Source organism: Parasteatoda tepidariorum, chromosome 6, assembly GCF_043381705.1.
Source record: "Parasteatoda tepidariorum isolate YZ-2023 chromosome 6, CAS_Ptep_4.0, whole genome shotgun sequence".
NCBI classification, from domain to species: domain Eukaryota; kingdom Metazoa; phylum Arthropoda; class Arachnida; order Araneae; family Theridiidae; genus Parasteatoda; species Parasteatoda tepidariorum.
Window position 1 is genome coordinate 74,740,952 of NC_092209.1, and position 19,387 is coordinate 74,760,338.

General features: G+C 27.2%; 1 protein-coding gene across 4 annotated transcripts; it reads right to left on the minus strand.

Moving 5' to 3' along the window:
* Positions 1-902: 902 nt before the first annotated feature.
* On the minus strand, positions 903-18,816 carry LOC107455338 (eukaryotic translation initiation factor 5). 4 transcript variants are annotated; one of them, XM_016072862.3, is made up of 14 exons: positions 18,554-18,816; positions 18,292-18,398; positions 13,849-13,978; positions 13,096-13,121; positions 10,601-10,864; positions 9,509-9,590; positions 8,912-9,084; positions 7,968-8,084; positions 6,745-6,891; positions 5,337-5,489; positions 4,444-4,605; positions 4,193-4,357; positions 3,609-3,746; positions 903-1,367 (listed from the first exon to the last, which is right to left on the minus strand). In XM_016072862.3, the coding sequence occupies exons 5-14, from the start codon at positions 10,673-10,675 to the stop codon at positions 1,242-1,244; spliced, it is 1,338 nt and encodes a 445-aa protein (XP_015928348.1). In that variant the 5' UTR covers positions 10,676-10,864; positions 13,096-13,121; positions 13,849-13,978; positions 18,292-18,398; positions 18,554-18,816; the 3' UTR covers positions 903-1,241. The 4 variants fall into 4 exon arrangements, with proteins under 4 accessions (XP_015928348.1, XP_015928349.1, XP_015928350.1 ...); XM_016072863.3 differs by having other exon boundaries at positions 18,491-18,561; XM_016072864.3 differs by lacking the exon at positions 13,096-13,121 and having other exon boundaries at positions 18,554-18,781.
* Between the last annotated feature and the right edge of the window lie 571 nt (positions 18,817-19,387).

Sequence of the window (19,387 nt, forward strand, 5' to 3'; positions counted from 1 at the left end):
TACCCTTTCAGAAACTATTAAGTTAAATACAATTAATTTTGCCTTTTCTCAGCACCAAGGTTTTTATAGAAATTTTTCTTTTAAAATGACAGTCAGAAAAAATTTATAAAAAGTTAACCATTTAAGAATATTTCCATAAGATAAAAAATTAAGATTCCAGATAATCTGTGTCACATTTAATACAACGTTAGCAGTGGTTGTCATACTAATCACACTCTATCCTTAATCTGCAAAGCCTCACAAAAAATAGTCACCCCACCCAAAAAATGCGTAATTCTGCACTTTATTTTCATTTTTCTTTGTCAGTGGTTACTTTATAAATCAAACATACCAGAAATTTACACAGGGATAAATGACAATTATCTTTAAATTCTACAAAAACCTAATAACTTGAATGCAGACTTCATTCTACAGCAGGAAAGAACTCTTAGCATATTTCAGTTTTTAAATAACTAGGAAGTATTTAAAGTTATTATATAACTTAAAATATAATGAATGTAAAGTTTTGAAACTAACTTTCTTCCTATAAGTCTTATGACCATCTTCTCACATGATACTTATAAAATGCTGCGTTCTAAAAAAATTTTTTTAACCGGAAGATCACTAAAAATTTTGAAGAAAAAAAATTAAGATCTGAAATCACTTATGTAAAAATTAGGGAAGTATATTATTTATAAATGTTACTATTTTTCGCTTTTGATAGGACAATTTGTCCCTGCAGCAGGTAATATATCAACCCTGAATTGTTTTCACAATTTATATCATATAAAGAATAAAAATACTTTTCATAAGTATCTTGTGTTACAAGTTTCAAAACCAAGTTATAATTTATTAATATTAAAGTTAGTTTTTATGAGATATGCATATAGAGTACAGTAAAAAGAAAAATTAACAAGTCAATATACATTTGTTGCTGATTTATTTAAGCTCCTTTTTTACACCATTACAAAATACAATGAAAAAAAAATGACTAAATATTTCATCCTAAAACAAAAAGGGGTAAAGATGTTTTGTGATACCCCTAGATTTTCTCATGGAAGAAAATCAAATTACAAATATGTAGTTCCAAAAAAGCTAGACAAAAACAATTTTTAAAACGCAGAAAGTCTGAAAAAGCATATTCCTCATCGGGATGCATTGGGTAACAAGGTATGATACAATTAAAACAAAGAAAAGAATATCACAAATATCAATGTATATGTGCTAGACATAGAATTAGCAAAAAAAAAAAAAAAAAAAGATTATATGGCATCTATATCCAAATCATCATCCTCATTATCAGCGGCAGAGACTTCTTTCTTTACAGGTTTAGGTGCCTCTTTTTCCACACTTATTGATGTGCTGATGTGACGATCAGAATAAACAACCTGTTTGGAAAAAGAATATAAATATATCATTCCAATTAAGAAAACCTCTGCCTTGGTATTCATTTCAGGTTAATTAAAACTCAATTCCAATATTGTCAATAAATTACACAGCAGAAAATGAGTATATAAGGAAATTTTTCAAAAAGAGATGGTTTGTATTCTCTTGCCAGATCACAAATAGTACTAATGAAAATAGTTTTTTTTTTTTTTTTACTTACAATTTTCTTAAGTACAAATCCCAAAAAACTTCAATAACAATTGATAATTAAATTTATTAATCACTTATATTTTTATTCCTATATTAATATTTATAGAAATAACAAATTATCAGATCAGTACAATGTTGTTCTTTATATTTCGTGAATACAGTGCACTCCCGATTATCCGGGTTTATCACCGGTACAGGTCGCACTGACAATCAAAAAGCATGGATAGTCCGAAAACTCCTTTAAAGAAAAAATCAATATCAGTACAAAAAATATAAAAATTACTGACATTTGCATGCTGTATAACATCAAACTAGGAATTTTCCTTTTAAAAAAATGTGTAATGCGTCTTCGTCATATATTGATACACATGTTTTACGAACCGCAGTAATGTCACCGTAATCAAATCCTCCCATATAATCTAATAAAATTTCCACAGAGCAGCAGAATGAGGAATTGTATTTCCCTCATTTACTATATCTTCTGCATCAGTTACTATCATCATTATTTTATTTAACAACATAATGATGTCTTCATCTGTCAAATACTGGAAGTCAAGTTCACATGCATCNCGTAATTCGAAGCTTTTTTCAAAATGTGAGAAATTCGCGAATTTTGAAATTTATTTATAGAATACGCGAATTTCTCGCAGTAATAATTTTTTAATGCGAGAAAAGAAAAAAATATGCGAGATTCTCGCGTTCTCGCGCTGTAGTGAAAACACTGTATCATCATTATTTTATTTAACAACATAATGATGTCTTCATCTGTCAAATACTGGAAGTCAAGTTCACATGCATCACTTTGAAAAAAAATCTACAAAATTTTCTTCGCCAAGAATTTTGAAACCTCAGATTTCTTTTGCTTGTTAGAGAATACTGAAATCGTATTTTTCTTGAACATCTGAAGAAGATTGTTCATCAAGCGACATGATCTTTCTCCAAGATCGAGATAAAGTAGACGATTTTACCAAAGACCAAGCTGCTGATATTCCATATACTTCAATCCAATAATAAATATTGCTTCCAAAAATTTGGTAGTGTTACAACTTCATGAATAAGATCTTTTTAATCTTGAAAATGTTTCTCTTTATATTTTTCATGTGACTCCGGAATGAGCACAGATAATCCGTGCACGGATAATCTGTACTGTAATTTGAAAAGTAATTGTACTACATCTTAATGATCTCTAATTAGTAACATTAAAAAATAAAAAGACAAAGAAATTTAAAATTTTGAAAATTTATGCCAATTATTTTATAAATAATTGAACTAAGAAAATTAAAAACTAAATTTTTTAAAAAAAAAATGACAGGGAAAACAGTTATAAGCTATGGAGTATTCAGTCTAATTTTAAATAAATATTTTTTTAATTGCTTACAATAATTTTTAATTGTAAAATACTGTTAGCATAATTTTAAAAACTTAAGTCACCGCATTCGAATGACAGATTTCCTTCAACCAGATATTCGACACCAGAATGCTCAGTCATTCCACTTTTTTGTTTTACAATATATTTTTTTTAAATTAGCCTAGCAAATACAAAAAAACTACTTGTGGTTACAATTACAGCTTTTTATCTTATAAAGAAAAGGCTTCTTCCAAGTAAGGACAATTTATAAGGTCAGGGGTCTGTCCAGATCGAATTTACTACCGTTTAGCGGTACCTTCACAAATTCAACTTCAGGAAAAAAGGGTAGTTTCACAAAATACTTTTTCTTAAAATTTTTTTGTATTCCTTAAGAAATGATAAATCTATATTCTTGCCATATTTTTGTGTTGGATTTTTATATATATTTTTTAATTTTTCACAAATTATGTCTAAATTTTTACAAAATAGGTACCTCTCAGAAAAACCTAGACAGACCCCTGACCTTGGTGTAGACGAAAGACTTAATCTTAACATGTATAATCATTCCATTAATAATTTCCAAGAATCTTTTGTTTTACTGAAGAGAACTAAGTTCATTAAGAGAAGTATAAACAAACAGATCTAAAGTTTATCTACTTCAAAATTTTAAAAGAAAATTAAGTACCTCAACTGCTTCTTCATCATCATCCTCATCACTGTCTCCAGACTCCTCTTCCTCAGCCTCTTGAAGCCATTTAATAAAAGGTTTTGCCTTATCATGAATTTCTTGAGCTACATCCTTATTTACATATTTTTTGGACACCTACAAGAATAAAAAATAACTTTAACACAGTCACTTAACATTGTTGCTGAGAGAAAAAAATTTTATCCACATAAACTATTTATTACATAAATTCAAAGTTATGCCCTTTCTGATATGAGGAATCCAGTGGTTTTGGTTACATAAAAAGGAGATATTAAAGAAGATGACAATTGAATAAAATACTAAATTGGTCTATTTAAGCTCAAAATTGATGCTATAATCCAAATAAAGTTTCTTTTAGTTAACATGAGCCCTATGATAAATGTTACCATACAAAATGCTGAAGAGTTTATTGGCCAAAAAAGAATCTGTATAATTATATTTACTACTTGCTAATGAAATGTAAGACTTTTGTATCGATTAACAAAATTTTTTCACTTAAATTAGGTAACAAAAAGAATACTATGCTGTGTTTAGAGCTGAAATACAAAGTAGACAATTTTTACCTTCTGCGACCAATCTATTAACACTTCTTCCTCCAAAATGTCAGTATCATAAAATGCTTTCAAAATGTGTGGAACCTTGACAATTAAGTTATCTTTATGCAAATTGATTACTTGTTCCAATCCACCCATCAAATATTTTTGGGCTTTTTGACTCCCATGGGTAAACTAAAGAAAGAAAAAAACATTTAGCACTCACCCAAGCAAATTAACTCTTAATAACAACCAAAATAACACTAAAAATAAAAACTTACTCTTAAAAACAAAAGTCTGTGAGTTTTAACTTCTTGAATGATGTGCTCCCCAAGCAACAATTCACACAAGACTAACACAGCCTTATCTTTAATATCAAGTCTCTCAGCCTCACCAACCAATTCTTTTTGCAGGTTTTCAATGGTTCCAGTTTCTTTATGTTTCTAAAAAAAACACAAAGGAAATTAAATTTTAACCTCTCAAAAGATTTTATTTATTTTTTTACTTAAAGAATTAAAATCATTATTGAGGATGAATATCAGAGATTTAGAAAAATATGGGAAATGTTGCTGCATAATTCATTAGAATGCTTCATCACATAAATTAGTGGCATTAGTGCTAAACCATATCTCTACCTAAAAAGTTATGAATGGACCTGCACCATTTTTAGTTCATTTTCTGAGGTTTCACAATGTAATAGTTAAAAGCACCACACTTAATTAAATTCTTAAACCACTTAACTAAAGATTCTTTCCAAGTTGAACATGAAATTTTAAAATGTACAGAATTTATAAATTCTCAAAAGCCCACTATTTAATGAATATGTTATTGAATGCTGTTATTACTACTAAGCTTAACAACAGCAATTACAAAAATGTTTCACAATTACTATTTAAAGACAGTAAGAAGTGTTTAAAATACCGAGAATGAAACAGCCCAGATTTATCAGGACGTGTGTACTTTCATATATATCTACATATACATATATAGCACAATAAAAACAAAAAGGATAAAAAGAAAAAAGAAAATTAAAAAGTTATTTTGTTTTTAATATTTTTTAAAAATATTTTACTTAAATAATCTTTCTTCTTCTCTTTTCTTAAATCCATTATTTTTTATGTTTTCTCTCTATTTTTAACTTTATAATATATATAAAATGGTATATCAATTGTACCTTAACAAATTCATAGAATAAATCTAGTCTTTCTTGGGGGGATTTTTCTAAATCATCATTGAGCATTAGAGTTTTAGCTCCGGTTGTTAAACTCTCCATGCGCCTAGCTACAGATTCAGCATCAGTGCCGTCACACCAATCATCATCGTCATCCTATAAAATGAAAGTTTTATTTATTATCTTCATGATAATCAGAATTCAATTTCCATAACAAATTTCCTTAGTAGAATCTATTCCTAACTTTCACAACACCACCAAAACCATAGATATGTATACAAAGGTTTAGCTAATATAATAGAACAATTTGCTACTACTGAATTCACGATCATATTGGTAAATTAGAAATATAGGCTTTAAACATTTTTGAGATAAAAATCTCACACATTATACAAACTATTATAAAAGCTTCAAAGGAAAGATTTCTAATTATTCCAATATTTATTTACAATGTCCAATTATTCTATAATTTCCAATAATTGTCACTGAAATGTCCCCTTATTAGCATTGAACCACTATCTTAAAACATATTTTAAGTGAAAAACCAATTCAATAATTTATTCCCTACTAGTCTTAAAGCAAGAGATATTGGAAAAACGCTACGTTAGCGGATCCAGATTATTTTTTACTAAATAAGGTACAAAAAACTCATTAAAGCCATTAATACTAAAATTTTAATGGTTTCAGAAAATAAAATGGAAGAAGAAAAAAAAAGAACTTTACGCCTCTAGAATATTGAAGTTTATTTTAATGGCAAAAAAAAGCCCAGGTACGGAATTATTAAAAAATAAAAACAGTTTTTATTTTTCTGATGATTTTGCTTGAGTTTCTTTTCTAAATTTGTTATTTGTATTTCCTGTTTTTTCCTGGACTTCAATACAAAACCATCGGGGTACTGTGGGAGTTAATTTAGGCATTTGCTTCTCCCTCAATTAGAAATGGCTTTGTTCTTTGGCTACCGGGGCCGGTACCCCCTGAAGACGTCGGCTTCGGTGCTCATATTTTTATTTCCTTCATTTCCATTACTCCTAAATAATACATTTCTCTATAGTTTTTAAAGCATAGTGAGTGACTGACGTAATATTTTTTTAAAAAAACTTATGCATAAAAATTTTGTTGTTACTCTTACAGATTCTCCTTACTAGTCGAATTCTCCGGATTCTGTTTTGACAAGAAAAAAAGCTATGTCAATTTTCTTCAGATAAGACCAGTGGGCCAAAATACAGCGAAAAGGACTTTTTAGAGGGGATTATTCGAACTGAAATTTAGTAGAAATTTTTTTGAATCACAAAAATATTGCTATATACAAAAATATAAAAGAGTTTCTTATAAAAACCTAGCTATGCTGGAACGGATTTAACATTGTACCAAGTATAACTGATTTTAAAACAAAAGGTGCCAAGTAGTATACCTTTTCTGGTGATCCATTCTCCATGTCTGAATCATGATTTGGACTATGGGAACCACTATCATCACCATTCTGTTGCTTTTTGGGAGTTTTCTCATCCTTACTTTTTCTTTTGCCTTTCTTGGTTGAACCAGTGGTTTTAGTTGGATCCTGAAACACATCCAATAGTTGTAAAAAAAAAAATTTCTTTTTTTTCTTCTTTTTTTGAAAAAAAGAGAGCACTTCAGGGTCAGAATAACTTCAGAGATCAAATTATTAAGTGTTTTTTACCCTTTCAAGCAAATACAAATCAATCACTGCAATATTTAAACAAGAAAATAGAATTCTAAATTATAAACCAAACCCATAAAAGTGTTTTTAAGTTAAACTGATATTGTAAAAAATATCTTCCTATTTTAAAAATATGTAAGAAGTTAATTTGAAGTAAAAACTTTTAAATTAAGAGGGGACTGCGATATTTCAAGCAATTAAATTTTTACTTGAAATTCCCCCCCTCCTTAGCTATTTCACATAACTTAGAAGTGTAGCTGGAGTTTTTCTGTTATGATTAAGAGAGCATTTTGCCATTGGCAAGGTCCTGTAACCACTAATGCACTCAATATTTGTTAGGCACTAAGCTTAAAGTTAAGAATATTTTCTTGAAAAATCTAAAATTCCATTAAATTTTAAAATGCATGTAACAATGCACATTAAAAAAAAAAACTTAAACAATTCTTGTTTTCAACTATTTTATGATTTATTTCCAATGAATTTGCTTCAATTTACTACTAATTCGAAAACTGCTTAAACATTATCTTTAAAAATTGGATTTATATTTTAGGTAAAGTGGGATAATTTTCCTTAGGAAAAAAAAAACATAATACAAGTAATTCCAGATAGAATTCATACATTTACAAGAAGCAAGTCTACAAGATTAAAGACTTTAATACAGCTAGAGAAAACAAGATTTATTATTGCAGAACTTACTATCCTTAACAATTAAAATTAAAAAACCTAATCCATTTTTAAACACATTCAAACTTTCTATCTAAAGATTAAATATCCCATTAAAAGATTAATATTCCATTAAATTAATTTCTCACATACAAAGAAAATGTTAAATTAGTCAGATCAGGGTCTTCATGGATCATCTCAATGTCTTCAGGATTGAATTTTAAAAATTAAAATAAATAATATACGCACACAATTTGAGTAGGATACATAAAATTATAAGAAAATGTACTCACTTGTCCAGGTGGATTTTTAAGAATAAATGTAGTTAACTTGTGAGTCGAGTCAAGTTGTCCACTATAACCACAAGCAATGCATTTTGTGTTTATCACACCTTTCTTCGGGAGGACATTCTACATTTAAAAAAAGGAGGCATTAATTAAACAGACAACACATAAATCTTAAGCATTTATATATTCACAACATAAGATCGATGGTAAAATAATGAACTTATATATGAATAAATGAATCTTAAAAAAAAAAACTAGCAATGTTTTATACTATTAATTATTCATAAACAAAGCAAAAAGCTTAGGAAAACAAAAAACATCAACAAAAAAAAATTTTCAACTTTAATTTTATGTTTCTTATGTGCTCAATTATATCGAAAGTTTGCATACGGAAAACTTTTTTTTTTTTGTGTTATGATATCCAACTTAAGAGACTAATTAAGAAAAAAACAAGGTGAGCAGCCAGATTTTTCAAACAAAAAAATAGACACCTTTTAAGTACTTTAAGCACTCAGAAAATATTTTTAATCACTTTCCAAAAAAAAAATCAATTAGGATCTGTGCAGTTATAAAATTTTTTTATTTAGTTTAAAAATCTTAATTTGTAAACATAAAATCGATAAAATTATTCAAAAATTTTGCATAATCATGATAAAATAACTAGTTTCCGATAAAAATTAGAGAAAATTGCAAACATTTTTGTAATACAGAAAGACAATCAATACGGCAAAGAAAAAATCTCGTTTTAAAGGATAGAAAATTAAGCACTTTTTACAAACTTCGAATAAAAAAAAGTATTTTTATGGGCTGTTAAAAAATGTCATTCAAAAACAAGCACATTTAAGCACTTTTTAAAAATGCTACACAACCTAACAAAATAATCGCTCTTTTAGTTCATTAAAATTTATAACAAGGCAGCAGTTTATAAGAAAATTATTTAAGTTACTTACCAAAACAGTTTCCGGATTGTCACAAGAAGGACACAAAACAAATTTCTTGATAAACCCATCCAAGAGATCCTGTAGCTTTGCAGCTTCGTGAGAACCATTAACAATATAACGCTCATTTTTCAAGTCAAACTGTGTTTGAGCACCAAGTTCGCATCCAAAATATTTGGTTGGGTCTAAAATAAAATTAAAATAAGTGTTTTTATACAGGAAAAAATCATTAAGTTTCAAAGGCTAAGCAGTCAACAAAAATTCTACACATGTGTCGATTTGATGTCAAATAATACCTCATAAATAACAATGCATTTTATCATGTTAAAATATTATTAAAACAAAATAATTGTTTTGCTTTTTTAACAAAACTGATTTTGTAACAAATTAATCTTAAGCAATCTAGAATTCTAAATTTTTAAAAAGCAACAAATTAGGTTTTTTTCTTTTGCTGTTTCAAGAGTTACAGAATGAAAACTTTCAGGAAAAAAAATATATAAATTAAGCATGGAGCTAATAGTGAGTTGAAAAAAGTTAAATAGTTAATAAAGTCAGTCAAGTACTTATACTAAGAAATTAAATTTATTAACTACAGAAATGAGAACTTACATGTTGGAGGTCTATTCAAGGCCTTAGCTACTTCAACCATATTTACCACTACAGTCTTAATGCCATTGCCCTTTCCTTCCACCTATATCAAATATTCAAAATTAATAAATAAAAATCTAAAACAAGAACTACAAAAATATTAAAGCAAAGGATAAGATTATAAACTCATCACTAAAATAGAAGTCTTCCAATTATTTTAAAACGAATTTTTTTTTTTCATTATTTACCTAAATGGAGAAATTTGAGAACATATGGGTAAACAGGAGATAGTCGTAAAATACAGGAGTTTTTGTTAAAAAACAGCAGGTATGAGTTTATTTAATCTGGAAGCATTTTTACATGGCTAACGTTTCAACCGATGTTTAATTGCCAGTTTTAAAATATAGTTAATTTTTCCGATCTGATAATGCAAGATAATCATGAATTTTTTCAAAAATAATTTTAGTTGTTGTTTGAATTAAATTTGATTTAGGATATATTCAATAAAATTATATAAATTCTACTATCTAAATTTAATTTTATTTAAATTCCTGAGCTGACACTATCATGTATTAATATAATACTATTTCATATTTAGAGTTTTATGCAATGATTCTGGCAAAATCATGATTCTTACTGACTCATGGCTCGAAAAAAATTACGGGTAATAATAATTATTTAAATGAGGAATTTTTGATTGAATAGTTAACTTAAAGGAAAGTTTTAACTCATGTAAAGTAAAGTGAATATGCTTCTGCAATAAACAGCTTTTGAGTACACACATGAAAGGCTTGGGACGAGATGACAAGCCACATTTTCAATCAATTTCAATGACAAGACAATATGACAAGCCACATTGTTCAGGACAGGATTTTTTCCAAACAGGAAATAAGATGTTTCTGTATATCCTGCTGCCAACAAGTAATTTAAATAATAAAATTTTGAAAACAAAACTAAAGAACAATTTTGATTAAAGAACTTCGCTTAAGAAAATTGGCTTATCACCACATCGTCATCCTCTTCAGTCTTTCATACAAAAGTATATAATAAATTACATATTACTTAAAAGTTGCAATAATAAATTATAAATAATGAGAGAGAAAACATAATTACCTTGGCAAGGAGCTTTGGCATCTTATAGCGGTAAAATTGGTCAGAAAGACTACGATTGACGTTGATGTTACTCATGATTAAAACTGAAATTAATTAGTGGAGGGATCAAAAAGCTTTTTTAGAATGTGGGTAGAGAAAGAAGTGCAAGAAACTGGCCTGCCAGATTCCCTGCTTGCTGTCAAGAACAGATTGCTGGGAGATGAGGCTGAGGAGATGGAAAGTCACGATCTGAATGGCCGTAATTTTTGATGGTTACAAAGCACCCTAAAACATGACCCATACATTCAGAAAAACATTCTCTAACATGCTGGACAACAAAAATTATTTTATTATTTCACTAGATACACTTCCAAGAGAAAATTTAAAAAAAGTTAATATTTAAAGCACTGAAACAAAACAAAATATTCCACTTGTTGGCCCCTGTAATATTTTTTAGTTTATCATTACTAGTTATCAAAACATTATTAAAGTTGAATGTTACCCATGGAACTATTTAGTTGATATTTCCTCGAGAATACAATTTTATGGCTCCTTAATTTTCAGCTTTTTATTTCAATTTTGCAAACAATTCTTTGATATTTTTTTCATTAATTTATTAACATTTTCAACTGATTATCAAAGTATTAAATGTTTAACTTGAATTAAAATTTTATAATATGGTTAATCCCTAAATTAAACATTTTATGAAAATTTAGAAAATATTGAATATTAATCAAAGTATAAGACATTTAACGGGACATAAAGCTCTACACATTTTTTATTATATTTCAATAATTTGGTAAATTAAGGGTTAGTATAGTTAAAAGTTTTAAAGCAATCTATTTTAACATAATATTTAACTCAAAAAAGTTTGAATTTTAATGAGGTTAAAGATCTTCAATAATAAAAGCAAATTAACAATGAGCATTAAATTTAAAATATAAAAACAATTTAAGGAGTAATATTACATAAAACTGATACTTCAGATATAATTGAAAGTGTAACTTCTAAAAATTTGAAGTCTATGAGTATCAAAAAACAATTACAGCAATCACTTTTTAAAAAAATTTTTAAACAATTTTGTAAATAATTATATTTACAAAATAATTTTAAAAAAATTTTAACAATTCATATAATGACTAACATATATATTACAATCATTCACCATTGATATATTTAGGAATAGAATTTAGTTTTCAATTATTGTATTCTTATTTCCATTAAGGCACTTTTTTACTTTACAACACAAACAAAATGGAATATTCATGTCAGGTAAATTCAAAGAGTATTACAGCCAGAGTCACTGACCTTAATTTTTATAGTTAGCAGTAAAGTGACCGTTGTTTAATTGTCTAATTTTTTCAGTGTCCTGTTGCGCAATCAAAATATGGTCTATGGATTATAAAGCTACGATAGAGCGAGAGGAGCTAAGGAAAGACCTTTCAAATTCTAAATGTGATTACCTAGTCTGGAATCCACTCAGATATTTTAAGGTTAACTATTTGCTTAGATGTTTTTTAATCTGGCTGCAATTTCACGATAAATTAAGAATTTTAAAATTTATTTAGATGTGATGAACAGAATCTTAGTATGTCTGCTGTGTGACTATAATTTTTAATTAGAGACATACTGCGTTCTGAAAAGAGCCCTAGAATGTTGACTTTGCTGTGTTAAGTGAATCTGTTGTATGTGAAAGGATTTAATGAGTGGAGTTAAATTTTTATTGCTGTGCATCTGCTAAAGCAATGATTAAAGATTGGTATAATTTTAAGTGTTTTGAAGAAATAGTATCCACGCTATATAAATGAGTAAGTGTTTATTAATGGGGCTCACGTCAGTATGATGACAATTGTCGCTGTACTGACAATGTTCAACGAATGTAGCTAAGATCATATCGCTGCTTTAAAACTAAAACGACACATCTGCAGGCATTACACGTTTGCAAGATGTGTCGTTTTAGTTTTGAACCAGCGATATGTACGGAAGAAAGAATTGTCGCCTTGGGAGTTACAAAATAGTAACGAAAGTAGTTTTTTCTTTGAATTGAAATTTATGCATTTACATCATTCATTACTTAATGAAATTGGCCTATAAATTAAAACACAACTTTAGACTTCATACTAAATCAGGGGTCTGTCCAGGACAAATTTACTGCCGTTTAGCAATACCTTTACAAATTTAACTTTAGGAAAAACGGTAGTTTCACAAAATACTTTTTCTTAAAATTTTATTTTTGTATCTATTAAGAAATGATAAATCCATATTTTTGTGTTGATTTTTTAATATAAGTTTTAATTTTCACAAATTATGTCTAAATTTTCACAAAATAGGTACCTCTCAGAAAAACCTAGACAGACCCCTATAAATTTATAACACTTCATTAGACTTTCGAAAGACTTGAAACAAAAGAAATAAGTTAAACAAGAAAAATAAATACAACAAGGATTAATATGATTGATACATTAATTCATGTGGCAAAAAAATTAAAATCTATGAAGACTAATAAATTTACTTACTGTTAGGCAGGAGTATTAAATTTCCCCTACAAGAGCCAAAAATGGATAAAATTCATTAAAATAAAATATTTATCCGTGATGGGTACCTTTGTATTAGAACAATTTTTTTATTTGCCAAATAAAAAATTCAAAATCAAAAAAATTCAAAATCTGGTTAAATGGAATAACTACAATGAGGCAAATAGAAAAACACACCAATTTCTAATACACAAGCACCACTATTTAAAAACACCCACACATACAAACTTAAAATTTGAAGCCAACACTTTTCAAAATCTGAATAATTACAAATGCATCTAAATATAAAAAACTTCAAACTACTTTTAGCTCTTTAAACTTATAAAATATTAAGTTAATTTAAACCGGATCCAATAACCATCTAGATATTTATTCTTTCAATTGAAATTATTAAAGACTTGTGGGTATGGTATCTAATTTTTTAATTCAGCTTTTTTTGGATATATTATTTTGGCACCAAATCAAAAAAGACCAAGGCTAAGATTTGATTTTTCTTTATCTTATTGCATTTTGTAAAGAGTCTGATAATTCACATCAGCTCTAATTTTTTTTTTAATAATCTACATTATCTCAGAAATAAACTAAAAGTTTTAAAAACTTAATACCCATTGTTGTAGGTAACTAATTACTTCATTGAATGTCTATACATATTTTTTGGAAACGAAATTACAATTGCAATTACCAAACTTAAAATTCTTGCTTATATAGTAATCCATCAAAAAAAAATTTAATTACCTTACAGCTTGCCAATTGATGTCCCACTGCTTTCGGCAATGCATAAACCTTTGTAATCCTATATTCGTCAAACTAGATGACACAAGAATGTCTTCTTGATAGTGAGCTGGATTTCCACGACCTAAGTGTTCTGAAAATTATAGAAAAAGTAAAAATAAAAATATGAAGTTAAGTACTTGAGTACTTAAGTCATCAATTTAAAAAATGATGTTTTGTGCTTAATGGTAAAACAACAAGTTCTAAAGTTATATTGTTAAATCTACCTCATAACTTTCAATCCTTAATAGGGCTAGGCGGCAAATTTAGCCTAGTTATCATTAACAGATGTGCATAATATAAATTAACACAATCCACGTCAAATTTGTTACCATCCACCACAGAAAAATTTATATCACTTATTATAATTAAGCAAAAACAGTCTTAGATTTTAGATATACATACCAGTCAACATTGGAGAAATAAAATAACGGAGATTTTACTAGCGACATTTTGACTATGCATAAAGTTCTGATACATCATTCATAATTTTGTAAGTCAGAAATAGAAATTCAAAATTTGAAATAATATAAGCACTTACATTTAGCAAATTAAAAAATATGTATATAAATCTTAATCTAATGAAAAATTTTTAAACCATTATTTATTCAAACTATAAACACTCAACATACTGCAGATATATTACTATTACATATAATAATTTTCATAAAAACTATTACATTTTCAAAAAATATAAATTTTTGAGCGAATTCCCTCAAAATTAGGTTTTGACAAAAGGGTTGAAACTAATTACAAGAAAATCATCAATTAATTGCTTACAAAAAGCTTTAAAATTCAGATTTTTAATTTGCAGAAAGTTTATATATCATAAAACTTATTTCAAATTATTTAAGCTATACATTTTAAGTTTAAGATATATTAGCACTTTTTAGCTGAAGAAAAAAAAGAAATATATAAATTTTTTGAAATATCCTTTATGACATACTAGTTAGTCTGCTTAAAACTTATATTAACCATTTAGATATTTTTTAAGTATATATGTTCAGTTACAAGAAATTAAATTTTGCCTACTAAGTTATATCATGAAATTTTCTTATATTTTTTTTTTTTCATTAAGAATACTTTTAAAGTAAGAAATACAGCAAGTTTAATTATTATGAAACTTAAAAATGATTGTATGAATTAATTATCATTTATAAGTTACAAAATTTAATATTAACCAACAGTTTAATTACTTCTGCTTAAATAATTAACAGTTTAATTTTATTTGAATATTAGATAAGAATGTTAAAAAAATAACTAAAATAACTTAAATATCTGGATGGATATTTCTGGATGGATTCTGGATGGTATTCAATAAAAATATACACATTTCCATAAAGTTTAAATTTAATAGATCTTAATTAATATGCATATTCTAGACTTTTTCCTAAAAAAAAATCTAGTAAGACTTTTTACTAAAAAAATCTAATAAGAATTTTTTCCTAAAAAAAATCCAGTAAGAATTTTTTCCTAAAAAAAAATCTAGTAAGACTTTTTGTGGCAATAACTTTATTGATCGACTCGTATTTAATCTTGAGATTTGACAAGATCAACAGTTTCAAGTAACCATATCTACTGACTGTATTCACACCTGTCAACTGATATGAAAAACAAGTGTACATTTTTTTCCTTCTTAAACCTATCACCTTTATTTCTAGTTCATTGGCTAAAATAGACCTCTTTGATTTTTAATGCTTGTAGACTGTTTTCAATACTATATATTTATAACTTTTCAACTTTATAATTGTATTTTTAATAAAAACATACTGCATTACAACATTCAGTTGCGTGGTATTACTATTCATTTACCTATTTATTTGATTGTGTAAGCATACTGAGTATGCATAAAACGAGATATGAAATAGACCTATTCCTGGGGTGATTGTGAGCCCAAGTCAAAATTCCGGAAAATTTCTTGAGTTAAAATAAAAAATAATTAAAAAAAAGTTTAAATTGAAAAAAATCTATTTTCCTTTTTCTCAATATTTCTCAGTTGACTTAAAATATATTTAAAATTACACATACCTATGAGGACCAGGAGAAATAATTAAAATTTACAAATATGTCTCTTTCTCGAGTTTATGATTATAATAACTATTTACTGATAAAAAATTAATATTAATCATGAAAGTTTATAAAGTATCTTTCTGGCTCTCCCTTACAAACAAATAAAATTAACCGCGTTTTAAAGTTCGACCTTTGAAAATTTGATTTCCGGAAACTTCTATGATCAATGATTTTTTTAAACGTCTGGACCTTCGATCTCCGAAAACTTCCGGAGCACAATCAGCCCTGCTATTCTTAAAGACTTTTTCTAACTTATATATCATAACTATTAAACTAATTACAGCTAAAAACTGAAGTACAGCATTTCAAACATAAAGGCAACTTTTAATTGTGGAAAAAAACCAGCCTCGAAGAAATAGGTTTATTCCACCTCAAGTCTCAAGTTGTAGAATTAGAAAAAAAAATTTCAAAACATGATCAAATATTATAAATTTTTTCATTTCATAATTTTAATTTAGTAAAAATAATAGTATTTATTACCAACCTATTAAAACCTAATTTTAATACCAAGATAGATTGCATCATTTAATAAAAAGTTTCTAAGACAATGTTTGATCTGTGATTGTTTTAAGAGATCATGACTTAAATTTTGAGAGCTAAGATGTAGATATTAAAGAATCTTGTAAACAAATTCTCATTTTAATAAACAAAATATTAAGATGTGATTATGGCAGCCTGTCAAATTTGACCAAGACTGACAGAAGAAAAAAATTTTTAGGCTAAAAAAATTTAGCTTTAATAATGTTGTAAATTTACTACAAATCTGTACTAATACAGACTAGTTCTTACGTTCAAAAAATTTAAAAACTCCATTTTCTTTGAAGGACTTGGATTTTGATGAGTACTAGGTTGGATTTAAATCTCTAAAAGAGACTAAGATAAATAATTATCTGTGATTTCCCTCAAAAAGAGACTAAGATAACTATCTGTGATTTCCCTCAAGAAGAAACTAAGATAACTATCTGTGATTTCCCTCAAAAAGAGACTAAAATAAATATTTATAGATGAATCTTTGAGCCTTTATAAATTATCTGAAACCTACAAAATTTTCAAAGTTAAACACAAGATTGTTTATATAAAAGTGTTGGAAAAGTTAAACGCATACGTTGGAGTCCTAAACTTTTTTCCAATATCAGTTATTAAAGGCACTAAATTACAACTGAAACCTACAAGATAAGACATTTTAAGATGCTCTTAGTCAAAACAGACACTCTACTTGCAGTTAAGATTATCAGAAACTTTAATTCTTAAAAAAACTTGAATAATCTAATTAAGTAATTTTCACTAATAATTTAAACAAAAGAATAAGAAATTTATTCATTAAACATAACACATAGTCTACAATATTCAAATAGTAAAGAAAATAAATCATTAACTGCTAAAAGAATATTCTTAAAAAATCTCTTTTTTTATTAATTAACAATCTTCAATATAATCAAGAGTAAAATGCAAATGCACAAACAATATGAAGTTGAAACATATGACTAAATGTAAACATATAATCAATAGTAAATATCCTCAATAAGATGAACTTATTTTAATACATCAGATAAGATTGAATGCGACCTAAATTAAGCAACAAAATTAACGACCACTATATTATAAAATTTAAGAGTAATTAATTTAAGAATAATAATTTGAAGGATAATTAATCTGGGTTAAAAATCTCAAGTTATAAGTTTTTCCTTTAATTGACTTTATTATTTAATATTAATTATATATTTATTACCCCTCATTTTATTATTAAAATTTTTAATTCAATCAAATTGTAAAGGTTTAATTTCATTTGTATTTATATTTATAACTTTAAATAGGTGGCATTTAATATGTCCTAGTTTCTTAAAATAAATATTTGCATCTAACACTAACTTAATAGCTAAGAAATCCAGTTAAATTAATTATTAAAAACGATAATAAATTGTTCAAACAATATTTAAAATTATTACATATTGAATATATTTCCTCATTTCCGAGTACTTGAAGAGGAAATGCTTGAAAAAGGGAGATAAGAATAGAACATATGCTTTACAAAAAGGTCACGTCAACAAAGTGTATTGATTAAAATACCAATGAGGAGGATTCTTTTAAACAGTTTCTATTTATAAAAATAAAATTGGAAAATTTTAAAACTCAAAAAATTGCTACGATATAAAAATTCATCGCTCATGCCCACGTGTCACGATCAGGCTAGAACGAGAACTTATCAAACGGACGGTGGGAAAAATATCAAGGCTATTTAGGGCATTTTTTCCCTTCAGGCTTCTCTATAACAAGCTACAGTCATATATTGACCATTTGAGTTTAAAAAGAAAACAGTTCGAAATAATTATAACTTACCGATCAAACAAAATGAAGACGTCATATAAAACTGTGAATCTACGCAAATTTATCGATAAAATAACAGTAGCAGATATGGCGTCAACTGCTCTGTCGCAGTAAGATCCCTGAAATTACAAAAACAAAGAAATCAAAAATTAGTCGAAATAGAAATGGTTAAATTTTTGAAGTATAAATTCCAAAATTTCAATTTTTATACACAAAATTATTAATTGGAATTTAGTTATGCGTTGTAACAGCTAATTAATTTTGAACAACCTACCCCTAAAATGGAGAAAATGGAAATGATACAATCATGCGCAGAAGGGAATCATTTCGCGTGCTGGAGGAAGTAGTGCCAACTTTCCTAGAAAAAAAATGAAAAATATTTATAGGAGAAAAGCATTTGTCAAATTTAAATTTTCTAAATAAAACGGGGTGGTCAAGCTGTCTGTGCGACAAAATACCACAACCAATCATTTCTCATATTTCCTAAGGAGCAATCGGAGGTATGGCAACCGTATTCGGCGAGAATATGCTCCATTTAACGTACTTTTCTTAGATTAAAATATAAATAATTATATCAAGCATGTGTGTCTGGTTTGAAGTTGTTAAAACTTTTCATTGAGAACTATCAACTGTGTTCTCCAAGTGCTCTTCATTTAACTCAATCCTAAGGTGAACAGTGTCCTTAGAAAACTAAAAAGCTGGAAGTAAAATTTCTAAAAGAGAGCTCCAAAACTCACCACTTTACCATTCCAAATTATTTTTTAAAAAAATCTGTTGGAGAATTTTTACGAAGAATTTCTGTTTTTCACCAAGATAACAGATTCCATTATTTCATTTCTCCTAACGAGTATATTCTAGGTTCTTTTAGGTGAAAACTTTCCACTTTACTTTCAACCATGCTATGCACAGTGGGAAAATCTAAAGATATTTGTGGATGGATATTTGTTTCTTTTGTCAGAATTCAAACCTAGTAAAATGAAAATTCTCGAATTTAATTGCTAATTGATCAGTTTGAAACACATCAAGCTAAGAATAATAAGAGGTAGAATTTTAAAATTCTTTCTACATTTACACAAATGTTAACACTGAGCCCTGATTCAAAAGAGCT